At 53.0% G+C, this 16401-nt stretch overlaps 7 protein-coding genes across 7 annotated transcripts; 4 read left to right on the top strand and 3 right to left on the bottom strand.

Moving 5' to 3' along the window:
• Positions 1 to 1206: 1206 nt before the first annotated feature.
• AB675_2669 (uncharacterized protein) lies at positions 1207 to 2313 on the bottom strand (the record flags this gene model as incomplete). Its single annotated transcript, XM_018142660.1, has 3 exons — positions 1207 to 1386; positions 1434 to 1671; positions 1718 to 2313. The coding sequence occupies 3 exons, from the start codon at positions 2311 to 2313 to the stop codon at positions 1207 to 1209; spliced, it is 1014 nt and encodes a 337-aa protein (XP_018004825.1).
• A 990-nt stretch (positions 2314 to 3303) lies between these two features.
• Positions 3304 to 4326, top strand: AB675_2668 (Protein CBP3, mitochondrial; the record flags this gene model as incomplete). The annotated part of the gene is made up of 1 exon (XM_018142659.1): positions 3304 to 4326. One exon carries the CDS (start codon positions 3304 to 3306, stop codon positions 4324 to 4326), a length of 1023 nt encoding a protein of 340 aa, XP_018005320.1.
• Positions 4327 to 4544: 218 nt separating this feature from the next.
• On the bottom strand, positions 4545 to 5413 carry AB675_2667 (uncharacterized protein; the record flags this gene model as incomplete). The annotated part of the gene is made up of 3 exons (XM_018142658.1): positions 4545 to 4711; positions 4764 to 4868; positions 4918 to 5413. The coding sequence occupies 3 exons, from the start codon at positions 5411 to 5413 to the stop codon at positions 4545 to 4547; spliced, it is 768 nt and encodes a 255-aa protein (XP_018005258.1).
• A 776-nt stretch (positions 5414 to 6189) lies between these two features.
• Positions 6190 to 7440, top strand: AB675_2666 (DnaJ-related protein spj1; the record flags this gene model as incomplete). Its single annotated transcript, XM_018142657.1, has 1 exon — positions 6190 to 7440. One exon carries the CDS (start codon positions 6190 to 6192, stop codon positions 7438 to 7440), a length of 1251 nt encoding a protein of 416 aa, XP_018005155.1.
• A 598-nt stretch (positions 7441 to 8038) lies between these two features.
• Positions 8039 to 8705, top strand: AB675_2665 (Nitrite [NAD(P)H]; the record flags this gene model as incomplete). Its single annotated transcript, XM_018142656.1, has 2 exons — positions 8039 to 8196; positions 8249 to 8705. 2 exons carry the CDS (start codon positions 8039 to 8041, stop codon positions 8703 to 8705), a joined length of 615 nt encoding a protein of 204 aa, XP_018004821.1.
• An 86-nt stretch (positions 8706 to 8791) lies between these two features.
• AB675_2664 (Nitrite [NAD(P)H]) lies at positions 8792 to 11481 on the top strand (the record flags this gene model as incomplete). Its single annotated transcript, XM_018142655.1, has 2 exons — positions 8792 to 9499; positions 9547 to 11481. 2 exons carry the CDS (start codon positions 8792 to 8794, stop codon positions 11479 to 11481), a joined length of 2643 nt encoding a protein of 880 aa, XP_018005038.1.
• Positions 11482 to 12425: 944 nt separating this feature from the next.
• On the bottom strand, positions 12426 to 14832 carry AB675_2663 (Zinc finger transcription factor ace1; the record flags this gene model as incomplete). Its single annotated transcript, XM_018142654.1, has 5 exons — positions 12426 to 13016; positions 13064 to 13933; positions 13988 to 14244; positions 14302 to 14610; positions 14655 to 14832. The coding sequence occupies 5 exons, from the start codon at positions 14830 to 14832 to the stop codon at positions 12426 to 12428; spliced, it is 2205 nt and encodes a 734-aa protein (XP_018005252.1).
• Between the last annotated feature and the right edge of the window lie 1569 nt (positions 14833 to 16401).

Raw genomic sequence — 16401 nt, 5'->3', positions numbered from 1 at the left:
ACTTCCGCGCGGGATGGGTAGACGGCATGGCGTAACAGTGGAACTGGGCTCATTTCCTTCTTGCCGAAGGACCTTTGGATCCAGCAGAGGCTGATCTGATATGCCAAGGTGGCAAGCAACTTGGAACGTAGACTGTGGCCAGGTACATGAGAGGCAGCTTGTCTCCTGCGGGCAACCCGGTCCAATTTGACAATCCATTGACCTTGACTGCAATCGTGGTTTCAGCGACAACTGATTGCGTTATCGAAAGAACGACATGCCTGCGATGCTCTGGTGTGCTCCTCGGTGCAATCTCTGGATGGCCTCGACACTGTATGTGGGCTATGATCGTGCTCAGGAAGCAAGATGATGTCGTCCGATACACATTTCGCGGACGTATCAGTGTGCTGTACAGCCCGATGATTGCCGTCGGCCCCTGGCAGATAGCCGCGTGCGAGAGTGCTTGATTCTGCTCAAGTGTCACAGTATCTCCACATAAGCTCAACATCCCAGAGCACAGAGGGATTTCCGTTTAGTGCTCAACAGAATTGGTTTGGCCAGCAGAGCGATGGCAATTGCATGCTATGCTAGCATGACGACGTGCCAGATTGGCGGACCACTGGCAGTCGAGAAGTGATATGATGGTATGCTGCTTTCCAAGCCAGGGAGCAATTGTGGTGCGGGCGGATTAAGATGATACTTGTCGTGGAACGTCACACAAGGACCTGCAGTCGTTTTCAACATGACTGGGATATGGAACCAGGCGATATAGCTGCAGATACTACCCAGGTATTGTGGGACACATCTGACAGATCGCTGCTGGTCCAAGTTGGGAAGGTGGCATCAACAGTGCTCTACTGCGGAAGGAACGCAGGTTGAGATCTTCAGATGACTCGTCTCCGCATAAGCACACATCTGTCCGGCTGCAATCGAGATGTCAACTTAATTTGGACTGTCATGATTTCCAAGCCGGCGTATCTTGATATTAGATTAGAACAGAGCAAGGTGCTTCCAGGAGGCCCTCATGCCGTGGACTTTGGCGAGAACCTCGTCAATGTTCACCTTTCTCAGCTGTGATGTTGCAGTTCGCGACGTTTTGCTCTGTCCTGCCAGTGAAGAAATAGGAGCAGCAACACCTCCAAAGGGGTGGCCAAATGTAAAGTAATTGATTGACATTATCATACACCTCTCATACGCTTAACTTGATCAGGACCTGCCAGACACCGTTCATTTATCGTATTTTCCTGGCCCAAGCGGCAGAGGGTACGGCCCGGCAAGTGTGTGCTTGACCAGATCCAAAGCAGTCTTTGCCTGGTTCTGGTCCGTCAAGACCGCATAAGCCATTCCAAACATGCCCTCTGGTAGATCTGCTGGATACTGGCCGTCCTTGGGGGTGACAGGTGTGTACTGCACTTGGTTAGCTCAGAACCTCACTTCAGTCACGAGCAATCTACCTTGACCGGCTTATCCTCATTAATCCAAGCCATGTACAGCTTCTTGGAGTCAGTACCCTGTGGCAGCATGTCCTTCTGTACGACTCCGAAGTTAATGGCACCAGGCGAATTTGGGGTCGCTGAAGTTGCATCGCTCGTGCCTTTAATGCTCATATCTGGATAAATTCGTAGCTTTGCGAAGAAGTCAATGGGATTCTTGCAACTTCCTGGCACAACATAATCAAGGGCCAAGTTGTAGCTTGTCGATGTCAGTGTATGCCGTGAACGAAGGGAAACGGACTTACGCCATTTCCAAGGGCAGCGTGGTAGCATATGCTTGAGGGTTCGGCACTTCTCCAGCATACATACGGAAATATGCATCTGCCTTCGCCTTGACTGGTATGATGCGTGAGATGTGAGGAATGACTTCGGGGTCTGTCTTGGCGAGTCTGTTCTCGAGGTTGATCAATTGACCATATGATATGTCCCCAACAATGCTGGCAAGAGCGAAGAATGACTTCTCGTCCTTGAAGGGGAATTTGTACTGGCAAGGCTCTGCCACTTTGGCTTTGTTGTTCTTGAGTGTCTCGGCAAAGGTCTCGACGTATGCTTCTTCTTGAGCCCAGATCCTCTTAACCTCGTCTGCTGGCTTAATACCGGCGACTGGCTTATTGGGCCAGTTCTTGGACTGCTCCATGCCCTGCTTGAAGTAGTCGACTTGGAGATTCTGTATGAAGTTCGCCAGCTGAAATTCCATCACGCCCTCGATTGACAACTCCTTCTCGATGACCTGTTGCGCAACTGCCCCTCCAGCCATATTTCGCAGTTCCTCGGTCATTTGCGGCTTGGGTGCAGCGACGGCTGTGCTGACCAGAGCAAAAAGAGCGACGGAGTACAACATGTTGACGGTGGTACGAGAAAGGAAATGGACAGAAACAACAACACAGAGAGGCGGACGGACGGACTCAGTGAAGAGAGCGCAATACCTGAGCGTATATGATCCCGCATATGCTGGATGTCCTTTAGGGACCCCGACATCCTTCGCGAACTTTCAGGTCGTCAGCACTAAGACGGTCTTGGCCGTCGCATATTCTTTGGGGCCGATGGCTGCGAGACGCTGGGCTTCCGGGCCAAAAGCCATGTCTGACGAGCGAGTGGGCGGGATTCGTAGCATTGGTGTTGCCCGAGACTTGGGCCTGCACGTATAATGCATGAGTGCTCTCAGCGCTCGCAAGGCAATGGAAGGACGCAGCAAGAGGCCCTGACTTGGATGTGTCAGACAAGAATTTTAGTCGCCGTTCAGGAGCCCGGCTTCAGCCCTGGCCAATGGAGGGAGCTCGTTGCCTGTAATCGTTGGCAAAGTTTCAGCATTGGCACTTGTAAGCTCACGAATCCGCGAAATCACGAAGGCTTCTGTATAGAAGGAGCGAGAGGATGAGCATCTCATGCGAAGTGGTAATCATTCTCCAGAAATAGATCGCGACTCGGACCTGCCCTAAGCTTCCAGCGAGATAGCGCGATCTTGTAGGAGATTGGCGGAGATACTGGTAGGATCCTTTCATCACCACCAGCACGTATCAAATACGTAGAAATCAATGGGTGAAGATCGATGAGGGACAAGCCGTAGGAGTCGCGATGCTAGCGGCACACTGACGCTTCCGTGCTAAGTGCGCCTGATCATCAATGCTCTGTGAAGGCTCGGATGTTGGGTGTTGAGCATATTCTAATAGGTCGATTTCGCAGAAAAGCTTCTCCAACTGCCATGAGCTAGCCAAAAAATGCACATGCACTCATCACTGCATTTCATCACTGATTGAGATTCGAAAGCTGCTGTATATCAGCTGGTTTTCCTGTTTCATACCAAGCTAGGAGTCACGAAGCCGACACCAACATGAAGGGCGCAGCAATATGCAGAGAATGCCTGCAGGCATATCGAGCAACATCACAAGCAGCTCGCGTACCATCGAACGCGATCTCTCGACCACCAAAGAATAGTCTGCGCACCTTCTCGTCACATACATCATGGAGACAGCAGGAAGCCCATCAATCTCCCGCCTCAGCATCCTCACACCCACCACCGCCGCAACCATCCCCTGGCGACCCCACACCAACACAGATGCAGTCCGCCATCCGCAGCAACCTCTCCTCCTCGCCGCGCATGATCAAGATCGCCGAGACAGTCCGACGCGTGACCGGGTCCGCCACGGACACCTACCTCGTCTACGGCGCGACCGAACGGTTCTTCCGCTCCTGCGCCGCCCAGGCGCCCTACACCATTCCTGACGACCAACGTACCCAGATCGTCTCTGGCCGCGGCCCGCCGAAGACTGCACAAGGCGAGGACATCGGCGTTCCGGACGAGAGCAGCACGAATGTCGGCAGCGTTTTCTGGCACGAGCAACTCGGTCTGCTGCCGACATTCAGCACGTGGAGCCAGGTCACATATATCCACTTCTACATTCTACTGGTGCATTTCCGGACGATGGAGAAATATTCACTGCTGCAGATGTATCAGCGCTACTTGATTGAGCATTTCAGTCAGAATGCGGAGGATAAGATGGTGTTGCTGCATACGATTGAGGCGAGAGGAATCAGGAATCGTTATCTGAAGGACTTGTTCATGCAGTGGCGTGGGTGTATTGCGGCATATGATGAGGGGCTGGTCAAAGGTGATGCGACGCTAGGTGCGGCGATCTGGAGAAATCTGTTCAAAGGCGAGGAACAGGTGGACTGGGAGAAGGTCGCGGTTGTGGTGGCGTATATGCGGCGCTGTATCAGTATAATTGGGGAGTATAAGGGTAACCTGGATGCGCAGGAGGCGCTAGATGGCCCCGATGGTGTGTGGGCGAGAGCGAAGCAGGGTCTGTTCGATGAGGCCCAAAAAGATAGCGAGGGTATTCACGAACAGCTGTGATGGGAGAACCTGTACAAAAGGATCATCAGGTTGGAAGGATTTCAAATTGGTGCAGTGCACCCCGCGTGTATTATGATCATCCTTCACTGTGGTCCAGTAATCTTCGTATGCAATGCGATGACCTAGAGTCTGTTTCTGTTGATATCCACAGAGTCCTCCCTAGGCTGCCATCCCGTATGTTCACCCAATCGTCCAGAAAACAAGTCAGGCGCGGCGTTTCACTGAAAGTTCTTGAAGACCGGCACCGTAGCTGGAGTCGGGGGAGGTTGGAACGGGTCGCCATTCTTTCTCCAGCCCGAGAAACAGCCATCGTAGTCGTTTGGAGGTTGCCACTTGGCGCAGATTTCCTTCTTTAGCATGTCGGGAAAGATGTTGTATGGCAAGCCTGGATCGGGGTCAGAAATGCATACGTGATGCAGAGTATTAGAGATGCTTACCTGCAAATTGGTGTCCTTCGAGCCACTTGCACATGCCACAGATGCCGAAGTCTGCAGCCCACGGTAGGCCGCGCCACCAGAAGTGAATCTCGCAAGTGTCGATGTCTGAAGGAAGGTCAGCAATGTGCGCACGTGTGTAGGTGTTGGTCACTACATACCAGCACAAGTTGGTAGAGGATAGCCAGGAAACGGAGTGACACCAGTCGCGAGGTGAGGATCGAAGCTATCGGCAGTGGTGGTTGGCTCGTCCTGAGTAGTTGTAGTTGGCTCGAGATAGACAGGAGGTAGGATCTCAGCGGCAGTTTCGGAGCGGCGGAGGAAGTAGAAAGCGTGGTCTCGGATTCCGCCTCTCCCATGAAGTCCTCCTCGACTTCCTCACGGTCTGCAGCAGCGGTGGCAGTGGCGGCCGGACCAGAAGTGCAAGTAGTCAGAAGACCTTGAATCCACACCAGAGTCTGGCAGTCCTCTGGATAGTTGGGCTTGGCTGCATCTTGAGACACGAGGCAAGACGCGAGTTGGCTGGTCAGGACATCGCGGGCGGAGCAGTCGAGGACAGAGAAGGTAGGGTTAGCTGTACCGATTGTATGATCGCCGGGTGGGATCTGCGCGAAGGCGCGGAGGGTGAGGTAGAGAAAGAGCAAGACGATCATCGTGACGACTTGCAAGGCAACTGTTCAACCGAAAGCGATCAGAGAAAGGTGCGTAGGATTGGTCGAGGCTGCAACTTACGGATTCTTACCCAAAAGCGGATCATGGTGTCATTTAGCTAGTAGTGGTGAGGAAAGAGAGGAATAGAAGCAGGTCACGTGATAGGATATGAAGTGTGCAGCAACAAGCCAGCGTTACCTCTACTTTGCACGGCGAGTAGTGCATCGTTGTCAGTGCATCATCAGTGACTCACTTGATCTTCCGCACTGGTTTGTCTGCACTCCATCCTGTTTATACCGTCCTTGTAAAAAGCCCCCGCATGGCTGGATTGTGAATAGCAGACAGTAGCTTCAATGCTGCACTTCGTCGGAGGCAGTCACCCAGGTGAGCCCGGCATGATTTTATACAGTGCTACACCCAGTGGATAGTAATGCCCATTGAAGCATGCTGTGACGTCTGTGATGAGCTACATGTGAGAGGCAGAAGTGAAGTGAGGTGAGGTTAGATAGGACTTGGAACAAAAGCGCTCCTTTTTGTAGATTTTGGCCGCGTTTTTTGGCCGAGTCCTCCACCGTACCTATGACCTGTCTGCCATTAGATTTGTGAACATGTGTTCTTCCCCTGCAAAGGATAGCCTGCATCGCACTCCTCAATTTCGTCTCTTTCTGCCTGACCAAAGTCGCTCCTTCATTGCTGCCACTGGAATCTCGGGCGATGTGGGAGTTATCACATTTAGACTGATCTTCGAAAGCGACGACCTTCCATTCGAGTGGCCACCATGTTGGTACTCCCTCTACTGCAATATCTGGTGCCCTTCGTCGCATTCCTGGCACTCGCAATCGCAGCACCAGAAGACTTCTACAAAATCCTGGGCGTTGACAGGTCATGCGACGACCGAGACCTCAAGAAAGCTTATCGGACACTCTCGAAAAAATATCACCCAGACAAGTCTGGCGGCGATGAGAAGAAGTTCCTCGAAGTTGCCGAAGCATACGAAGCCCTTTCCGATTCTACTACGAGAAAGGTCTATGATCAGTACGGTCATGACGGTCTGGCGCAGCACAAGAACGGTGGTGGACGACAACAGGGCCACGACCCCTTCGACCTCTTCTCGAGGTTCTTTGGAGGCGGCGGCCATGCCGGAGGAGGTGGTGGTGTACGACGAGGCAACGACATGGACGTGCGGCTGACCGTACCTCTGTCGCACTTCTACACCGGTGGTGATACCGACTTTACCCTAGAAAAGCAAGGCATCTGTGATGATTGCGAAGGTTCTGGGTCTGCCGATGGGCAGGTCGAAACATGTTCGAAATGTGGTGGACGAGGTGCTATTGTGCAGAAACACATGCTTGCGCCAGGCATCTTCCAACAAGTCCAGATGCAATGCGACCAATGTGGAGGCCAGGGAAAGAGCATCAAGCACAAATGCAAGACGTGCGGCGGTGCAAAAGTCGTTAGGCGGCAGGTCTCGCTAACAGCATCTGTCGAAAAGGGCATGCCCAAGGGAAGCAAGCTCGTATTTGAGAATGAAGCCGATGAGCATCCAGACTATGTCGCGGGTAATCTGAATGTATACCTGAGCGAATCCGAGCCTCAGCTGGCTGAGAATGACGAGCACAGGACCGACGGCACGTTCTTCCGTCGGAAAGATCAAGATCTATACTGGAAAGAAGTGCTGAGCTTACGAGAGGCTTGGATGGGCGACTGGTCGCGTAACCTCACGCATCTGGATGGTCACATTGTCCACCTGTCGAGGAAACGTGGAGAGGTCATACAGCCAGGCCAAGTCGAGTCCGTTCCCAAAGAAGGAATGCCGACGTGGCAGGAAGGCCATGTACACGAACACGATCATGATGTGGACGAATTCGGCAAGCTTTATGTCGAATACGTCGTTGTATTACCAGACCAAATGGAAAGCGGAATGGAGAAGGAGTTTCATGCAGTATGGGAGAAATGGCGCAAGAAATCTGGAATAGATCTGCATAAAGACAGCGGACGACCTGCTGTATCAATCAAGGACGAACTATAGACTGGGAAACGGCGGGAGTAGTGACCCAGACAGCGCAATAGACTGAATTTCATCCTAGCCTGTCCAGCTCTCACTCTGTCTTCTGTACATAGAAACGGAAATCAGATCCGTTACTTGAAGCTAAGGAACCTTATCAATTTGTGCCAAGCCTAGCTTATCTCAGGCATTGGAACGAACCACTCTTACCAAGATCTGTTATCAACCTCCATACTCAAAGCCGCGGAGAAGACGATCATGCTTTCGAGACATCTTGACTGATGTTCCAGTGTTCTGGTTCATGCCTGCTGACGACACAGTATTGTAAATGCATATCTCCCATTCGCTGGAGATGATCGGACCTCTACATAGAGACTGCAGGCCAGGCATGGCCTACCTCATCCTGATAAGGTAACTCACCAATAGTGCTGTAAGGCTCTGGGTTACAAGCTACCTCCGCGGGTCTGGAGATGTATGCCAGCGGTAGGTGGCAATGCTTTTGATTTGATCCTAGATTTCCTTACCTTTGTTGAGATGCGCGAGTTGTACGAATCTGCCTCTCCCAGCTTCTAAAGTGTCTACCTTACGGTCGACGTACTACTGACAGCAGTACACCGACAAGATGCCTTGGACAAGCTCCGATGTCACCGCGCCGGGAGAGGCTGTCAGTAAGGAGCCAGAAGGAGCAGACAAGCAGGCACCCAATGGCGGTCAGCCAGAAGGGCAGAAGAGAAAAAAGATTGTTGTGGTAGGCTTGGGCATGGTCGGCATCGCCTTCATGTGAGTCCCTACGTGACACAGGAGCCGCCGCTAGCATCTAACACACCACCAGCGAGAAGCTCCTCAAGCTCGATGCGAAACGACGAGAGTACGATGTTGTCGTGATTGGAGAAGAGCCGCATCTGGCATATAACAGAGTTGGCTTGACGAGCTTCTTCCAGCACCGCAAGGTTGAGAACCTTTACCTCAACCCAGAGGAATGGTACGGTGGCCACCCCGATGGCTCACTCAACTATCATGTTAACACTCTCGCCACGGAGATCAAGCCAGAAGAGAAGGTAGTCCTGACATCCGACGGCAAGTCTGTGTCATACGACTATCTGGTGCTGGCCACCGGCTCCGATGCCCTGCTTCCGCGTCACACGCCTGGCCACGATGCCAAGGGCGTTTTCGTGTACCGGACGATTGATGACTTGCAGAAGCTCATTGAATATTCTGGAAAGGTGAAAGGCTCCACAGGCTGCGTCGTTGGTGGCGGCTTGCTGGGCCTGGAAGCCGCAAAAGCATGATGGATCTGGAAGAATTTGGAAAAGTCGCACTGATTGAGAGAAACCGTTGGGTGCTATCCCGGCAGCTAGATGGGGATGCTGGCTCGATGGTCGTCGAGCTGGTCCGGAATCTGGGCCTCGACGTCATGCTTAGCAAACGTGTAGGCAAAATTCTGACCAACGACGACAACGCCGTCCGTGGCATCATCTTCGAAGATGGCGAGGAGATGGAGTGCTCGGCCATCATGTTCGGAATTGGTATCAAAGCACGCGACGAGCTTGCTCGTGCGGCTGGGATCAAATGTGCTGAGCGAGGAGGTGGCATCGTCGTCAACAACGATCTCCGGACATCGGATCCCAATATCTATGCCATTGGCGAGTGCGCCAGTTGGGAGAACCAGACATTCGGTCTCATTGCGCCTGGAATCGAGCAAGCAGACGTTCTGTCGTTCAACTTCACCCAGGCAAAGGTGCATAGCCCACGGACGTTCAAACGTCCGGATCTCAGCACCAAGCTCAAGCTATTAGGTGTGGAGGTTGCCTCATTCGGCGACTTCTTCGCTGATCGAGATGGACCAAAAGACTTGCCAGCCCGGCGCGGGGCAAAGAAGGAAGAGAAAACCAACGGTGCCGGTGCCAAAGGGTCACCACCATCCACTGTCAAAGCGTTGACCTACAAAGACCCCTTCCAATCCATCTACAAGAAGTACCTCTTCACGACGGACGGCAAATACCTGCTTGGAGGCATGATGATCGGCGATACCAAAGACTACATCAAACTCGTTCCTATGGTCAAGAACAGAAAAGCCCTCGAGGTACCACCCAGCGAGTTCATCATCGGCGCTCGAAAGACGGCGAGGAGAATGGCGATGACCTCGACGACGACACACAGATCTGCTCATGCCACAATGTCGCCAAGCGCGATGTCGTAGAACAAGTCAAGAATGGCACATGCAAATCGCTTGGCGAAGTCAAGTCCTGCACCAAGGCCGGCACGGGTTGTGGTGGCTGTATGCCAATAGTGACGAGCATCTTCAACAAGACGATGAAGGACATGGGTCAGACCGTGCTCAACCATTTGTGTCCACACTTCAAGTACAGCCGAGCAGATCTGTACAACATCATTTACGTAAAGAAACTGGACAGCTTTTCGGCAGTGATGAAGGAGGTCGGATCCGAGGAGGGCTCCACTGGGTGCGAGCTGTGCAAGCCGGCCGTTGGCAGTATCTTGGCTGGCATGTACAACAAGCACGTCCTGGAGAAGCCTTTGCACGGGCTGCAAGACACCAACGACAAATACCTTGGCAACATCCAGCGCAACGGCACGTACTCAGTTATGCCTCGTGTGTCAGGCGGCGAAATTACTCCAGACAAACTGGTCATCATCGGACAAGTTTCGAAGAAGTACGATCTCTACACCAAGATTACTGGTGGCCAGCGAATAGACATGTTCGGCGCCAAAAAGCACGATCTGCTTGACATCTGGACAGAGCTCGTCAATGGCGGTATGGAAAGTGGTCACGCATACGCGAAGAGTCTACGTACAGTCAAGAGTTGTGTCGGCACCACGTGGTGCCGCTTCGGCATTGGCGACTCGGTTGGCATGGCCGTCCGAGTCGAAGAACGCTACAAATCAATCCGCTCCCCACACAAGTTGAAGGGCGGCGTGAGTGGCTGTGTCCGAGAATGTGCTGAGGCCCAGGGCAAGGACTTCGGCCTCATCGCAACAGACAAGGGCTGGAATATCTTCGTGGCTGGCAACGGAGGCGCAACACCAGTACACGCCGAGATCCTCGCCAAAGACGTACCCCCAGACGACGTCGTCCCCATTCTCGACCGTTACCTCATGTTCTACATCCGCACAGCCGACAAGCTCCAACGAACCGCCCCATGGCTGAAAGCCCTACCCGGCGGCATCAAATACCTCCGCGAAGTCGTGCTAGAAGACAAGCTCGGCATCTGCGCCGAGCTCGAAAAGCAAATGCAAGACCTAATCGGCACATTCTTCTGCGAATGGACCGAAACGATCAACGACCCCGAGAAGCGCGCCAAGTTCCAACAGTTCGCCAACACCACAGAAAACCGCGAGCCCGCAGTCGAGAAAGTCACCGAGCGAGGCCAGTCCCGACCCGCCTACTGGGCCAAAGAGTCCGCACTCGACGACTTCAAGGGCACGCGCTGGTCAAGCCTGACTTGGCAGCCCATGGTCGAAGCGTCGAAATTCGTCGACATCGACACCGGCTCATCACAGCCCGTCATTCGCGGCGACACGCAATTGGCCGTCTTCAAACTCAAGGGCAAATACTATGCCTCCCAACAAATGTGTCCGCATCGACGCACATTCGGCCTAGCAGACGGCTTAGTCGGCGAGGCCGACACCGGCGACTCCTCCGACTGCAAGGACAAGAAGCTGTACGTCAGCTGCCCGTACCACAAGCGCAACTTCCAGCTCAACGGGGAGATCGATTTCGATGCCAAGGACAAGGGCGCAGGCTCTTGCTCCAACGACACCTCCATGTCAGTGGCGACCTTCCCGGCGGAAGAGAGGGAGGACGGATGGGTCTACCTGAAGCTGCCACCCGTGATGGAGCTGGATAACGTGTTGGGCACGAAGAAGTGGGCGGTCAAGGCGGAGGAGAGTTCGGATCCGTTTGAGAGTTTGGATAAGAAATTGGGGCTTAAGAAGGGCCTGAGGGGCACGAAGATGCATAAGATGGGTGCGATGCCGGGGACGGGGAATGTTGAAGCTTCTGGGAGAGGGGTGAGTGTTAGTGCGCAGAAGAGGATTGATTGGTAATAAATAGATTGTTCGGTATTTAGACAGGGACATTCATTGCACGGTTCGATGATTTAATTGACAATCAAGTAGTACCCTTAGTTGTATAGAGTCAATGCAACAGCGACGCGTCGACGAAGATTGGCACTTATCCCAGTATGTTGACTGCATGTGTGGTTGAGAATCTCCAGAATCGAAATGGGACGGACTCCTACTCATGCGAATATGTCCGCGTCAACCGGTCTTGACCAACGCTTCACAGCTTCCAGCATCGCATCAGATCTGCTGCTACTGCGGCATGCAGGATCTGTCCGTGCCAGGATGCAAATAAAAACTCTCGTCATGCCTCGTTAGATGCGCGTGTTGACGAGTCTAGCACAACTTTGTTCCTTCTTGTCAAGTCGCTGTATAGCCGTCAGCCGGTCTGTGGTCGGCATGAGGACAAGCCGGATGACAGGGAGCTTAGGTAGAGACCGGTTGACAGGCGGCCTTTTACTACTCCCATCCCGTCATCGCACGCCGTATGACATTTTCACCACGTACAAGCTGATGCGACTCGTGTTGGCAACGCAGAGCGATCGAGGTAAAGAGCAAGGACATCACGATTCGTGAATTGTCTTTTCGACATGATTCTCGACTGAAAACGTCGCTATCTAAGAGGTCATCGACTTCGGAGGCCTCTGCCATTGTGGCTTATTGTGATTGAATTGAGAACCCAAGCCCTGCCTCAACGTCCATTCTGTATCATCAAGTCATTATCTCACAGCTCTGAAGCGCTGTTCCCACCGATCTCACCTCGCGCATCTTGCGCGCAACTGCCTCCTACCACACCCTGTCGACTTTTTTCTGGGTCTTTTCTGCTTTGGGTGGAGTGGCTAAAGAAAAAGTATATCGTACAAACACCAATGTCCGCAGCAACGCCAGGATGACTTGCATGCTGATGCCAAAGACTTGTTGTCAGTGACTTAGTTGGTGGTGAAAAGCTCATTGTCATCATACTCATCGAGGATGGGCATGTTGTCGAGCTTAGCAAAGTCATCAGGCGTGAGCGGAGACATTGGCGGGAAGAGCACGGCATCAGCGCCCAGAGGATTGCTGAAGGCCGGGTTCATGGTCGAGTCGTTGCCACCAAAGAGCGTGAAGTCGTTGGTGGTGACGTCTGGCTCACTGCCACTCATACCATCGAAGGCCATGCCGTCGTACATGTTGGTAGACTCGGCACCGAACATGGGAGAAGGATTGACGACAGACGCATTGCGGGACACATTGTGTGCCATGGAATCTGGAGTCGGGAAAGCGTCAAAGTTGTTGACGTAGGAGGTGCTCATGTCCATGACAGCATCACTGGTGGCAGACCATGGTGACTGGCCAGTGATGTTGCTGTATGCCGGTGTGTCTGGTGTCATGTTGGGACGGCTGTTGACCGGAGAGATGTAGTCCTGGCCAAGATATTGGTTGCCAGAGTTCATGTATGACATCTGGTAAGAAGCACGACGAGGGAACAACCCTGAGTTGAAGTCCATGCCCTGTCCGTAGTTGTCGAAGCTGGACAGCGGCTGCTCGAATGGAGTGCCGTGCTGCTGTGGATGATGCTGCCTGAAACGGAGTTCATGTCATCCATAACGCCGGTCATGTATGAAGTATGGGAGAATGCCGGGCTTTGCATCGACGACGTATTGAAATCAAAATTGGAGCCCGATGGACTTTCAGCTGGTGTCATCTTGACAGCCGCCTTATCTTTGCCCTTCGCTCGCTCATACACGAAGTTGTGCTTCTTCTCCATGTGTTGCTTGCAGTTGCTTTCGCGCTTTGTCTTGAATTCGCAATACTCGCACTGGTAATAGTGTGGGTTGGGGTCGTGCTTGTCATTGATGTGACGATCACGCTCCTTCTCAGTCGGCAAGCCCAGGTTGTGGTACTTGCAGTTCTCGTGTGGGCACTTGAATGGACGAGAGTGAGTCTTCTCGTGCTTCGCCAGGTCGCACTTGCGGGTGAAGGTCTTGTCACAGCCTTCCTCGCGGCATGGCATGTGGATGATCTCCGGGATGTAGCCCTTCTTGCGTCGAGCCATGGAGCGAGCAACGTCCTCATCATGGAGGCTGCTCGCCCCACGCTTGATGCCAGGCAGCGGTTCGTAAGGCATACCTGTTCGTAGCGAGGTAGCTTCACCGTTCTTCCAGCCAACAAGCTCGGCGATGTTGCCCGTAGAGTCAAGACCACCCTCGAGAGTCACCTCGTCGTAGGGTGATTCGAGTTCTTCTTCTTCACCGTCCTTAGCTTCTGATCGAGACCGGCCGACTTGTGCAGCAAGTCTGTTCACCTGATCGACAAGATCAAGGAAATAGCCGTTAGTGTAAGGAGTATCTGAGGCTCGACGCTGCTCAGACTCGGGAAGCTGATGATGAGTGTCGAGAACGACCTGAACAGCAAATTGACCGAATGCGCGGTATTGCTGGGGTGTGATGTGGAAGGTCTTTTGAGCATCCGTGTCAGATCTGGGGTCTGCTTCAGAGAGAAGTTGGCTTACCAATGGCTGAAAGATGAGAGACTGTTCAACGTCACGCAAGCATCTGATCTTGGTATTGCGGCGCGCTCCAAGTGAGGTGACAAGAGGATGGAAGTCTTCAAATCGTTCCTCTGCGAGGATAGGAGCGATTATATGCTTGTTGATCTTCCTGCGAGCGAACGTCGAAAGGGGGCCGATCTGTCGGCTAGTTGTAGTCTGGATCTGAGTCACAGCGGGAGCTTGACGTCGGTTCTGTCGAGTGGCTGACGAGTTAGTGTCTGCGGGGGTCGTGTTAGAATCGAAGGAAATCATGTAGAGGCAGCGGACAAGCCAACCTTTGACCTCTTCTGCTGTCCTAGCAACACCGACTGAACTTCTGTCACTGATTGATGCTCCCAAAGCGCTATCACGGTCCAACAAATCCAATGCTCTTTCAAACTTTCTTGACAGACTCTTATCGCTCGACGCAATTGAGGTACCGAGGCCCTCGTCGGAGCAGACTGATGCACGATGTTGTCTTCCGGACTCTTTTGAGGAGTGGCGACGAGTGGTCTTGCCACGTGCACCCGAGAATGTTTGTTCGAAGCTGGCGATAGACTCGGCGACGTTCTCCTTATCAGAGAGCCAGGTCGCGAGCAGAGCCGCTGAGCATGTCGGTGATCGACGTGCCAGATGGTGGATGCTCAACGCTGGGTCTTCTGCTGAGGGAGCGGCAGGAGAGTGATGGAAGGTGGCACCTTTGGAGGGGACATCTTAAGAAGACATGCTGGCTTGTTGTCCAAAGAAGGTAGCTGAGGTTTGGCAACCAGGCGATTGGACCGACGATGAGAGAGAGGAGTAGGAGGAGGTGGCATGGATGTGGCCATGGTTGAATATAAGGAAAGGTGGAAGACGAATGACTGAAGCGAGGAGCAGATGACAAGGCAGCCTGACTAGTGCGAACTTCCGGCACGAGGACGATTGGTGGGAGACCCGTCGAGTCTTAATGACTCACGCTCCTAGCCAATGAATCGAAGGTAATCGAGACCAAAAGAAAGACCCAGGTACGGTAAGTTTGCTGTACTCACAATCGTCGAGATGGCGTTGAACAGATGAGTGTTGGTGTCGATTAGACCAGCCGGGGAACCTTCGTACAGGTTCCCGATGTATAGGCCAGTTGTATCTTTTTGTAGGATGGCGATTGCACAGCCGCGTTGACCGATGTGGGGGAGGACTTTGGTGGTAGTATTGGCCCGAAGTCCTCAGTGTATTCTGGGGGCAAGCGAGGCGGTACTCGACCTCGCGAGACTCCGATTGGGATGAACCGATGTGTGTTGGATGGTATTGTTTAATGGAATCGAGGTGGGATGGTGGATTGGTAATGAGTGAGGACAAGTGTTCGATATGGTAATTCAATGGCTCGGGCGAAATCGACAAGGAACAGCCCGAAGATGGCTCAGAGATGCCCAAGGCTCCGACGAAGTGTGACTGGAACGAGGAGCAAGAGGGTGAATGCAGAAGGATGGGATGGGAGGTCGATGAAGCCGGGAGTCATGCGCATATCACATTGATGAAGGATGAATGCTGTCGCCTGCGCTAGTCACTAGCGCAAAGCCTCTTTGGCCTTGGCTGTACTATATTCGGGCTTTACGGGCGCAGTGCGTCTGCTGCGGTCCCGAGACTACTATAAGGCACAGGCATGACCGTCACTTGAATGCGACAGTGACGAGATCGATCATTAAGACGAGCATGCGGTCAGTTGAACACTCTGTCCTCTTTCATACCAGCCCAGGTTTTGCTACCCTCGACGGAGTTATCTGGGTCAACGACCGAACCATGTCATGGACTACCCACCACTTATCCTACGACCGGTCTGAGCAACAGTACTGCACTTTGGTGCAGTCACAGGAAAGCACAAAAGTCCTAAACGAATGACCATAGAAGCATCAACGCTTGCGTGACCTAAAACCCAGGAGCCTGGAGTACACTTCAGACCGGTCAGAAACATGCTTACATACACGGTCCAAGGACGCGTGAGGGGCACCTGAAGGGCTACTCCGGTAAGAAGCGAGCCAGGGGCGCGAGTCTGCCTCGCGTTTTCGCCCAAAATCGTCTTGTGCCGACTCGGTTCAATTCGTCGCCGACTCAGATCGCGTCATGTTTCTAACTCATCACCTTCGAACTGCGCCTTCTTGATTCCACCCCAATTAATATTCATGCAGGAACCATGCAGGATGACACCTGCGACCAGTCGCTGCTTCTGCCCGCTGTGTTTATGCAGCATAACGAAACAGTTGATCATATACGGAGTATGCAGCGAAGGTCCTGGCTCATGCAGGTGCCGCGACAGCAGAAACGCGCTCCTCACCGATCATGAGCTTGTCACACAAAGAGGCATCACCTGTCTCCGCCTCTGATAAGGTGCATGCATTTTGAGAACAAGATGTCGCCAAAAG

This window comes from Cyphellophora attinorum, assembly GCF_001299255.1.
Source record: "Cyphellophora attinorum strain CBS 131958 chromosome Unknown Contig2, whole genome shotgun sequence".
NCBI lineage: Eukaryota > Fungi > Ascomycota > Eurotiomycetes > Chaetothyriales > Cyphellophoraceae > Cyphellophora > Cyphellophora attinorum.
Note: the sequence above shows the minus strand (reverse complement) of the source record. Positions and strands in the feature narration are given on the sequence as shown.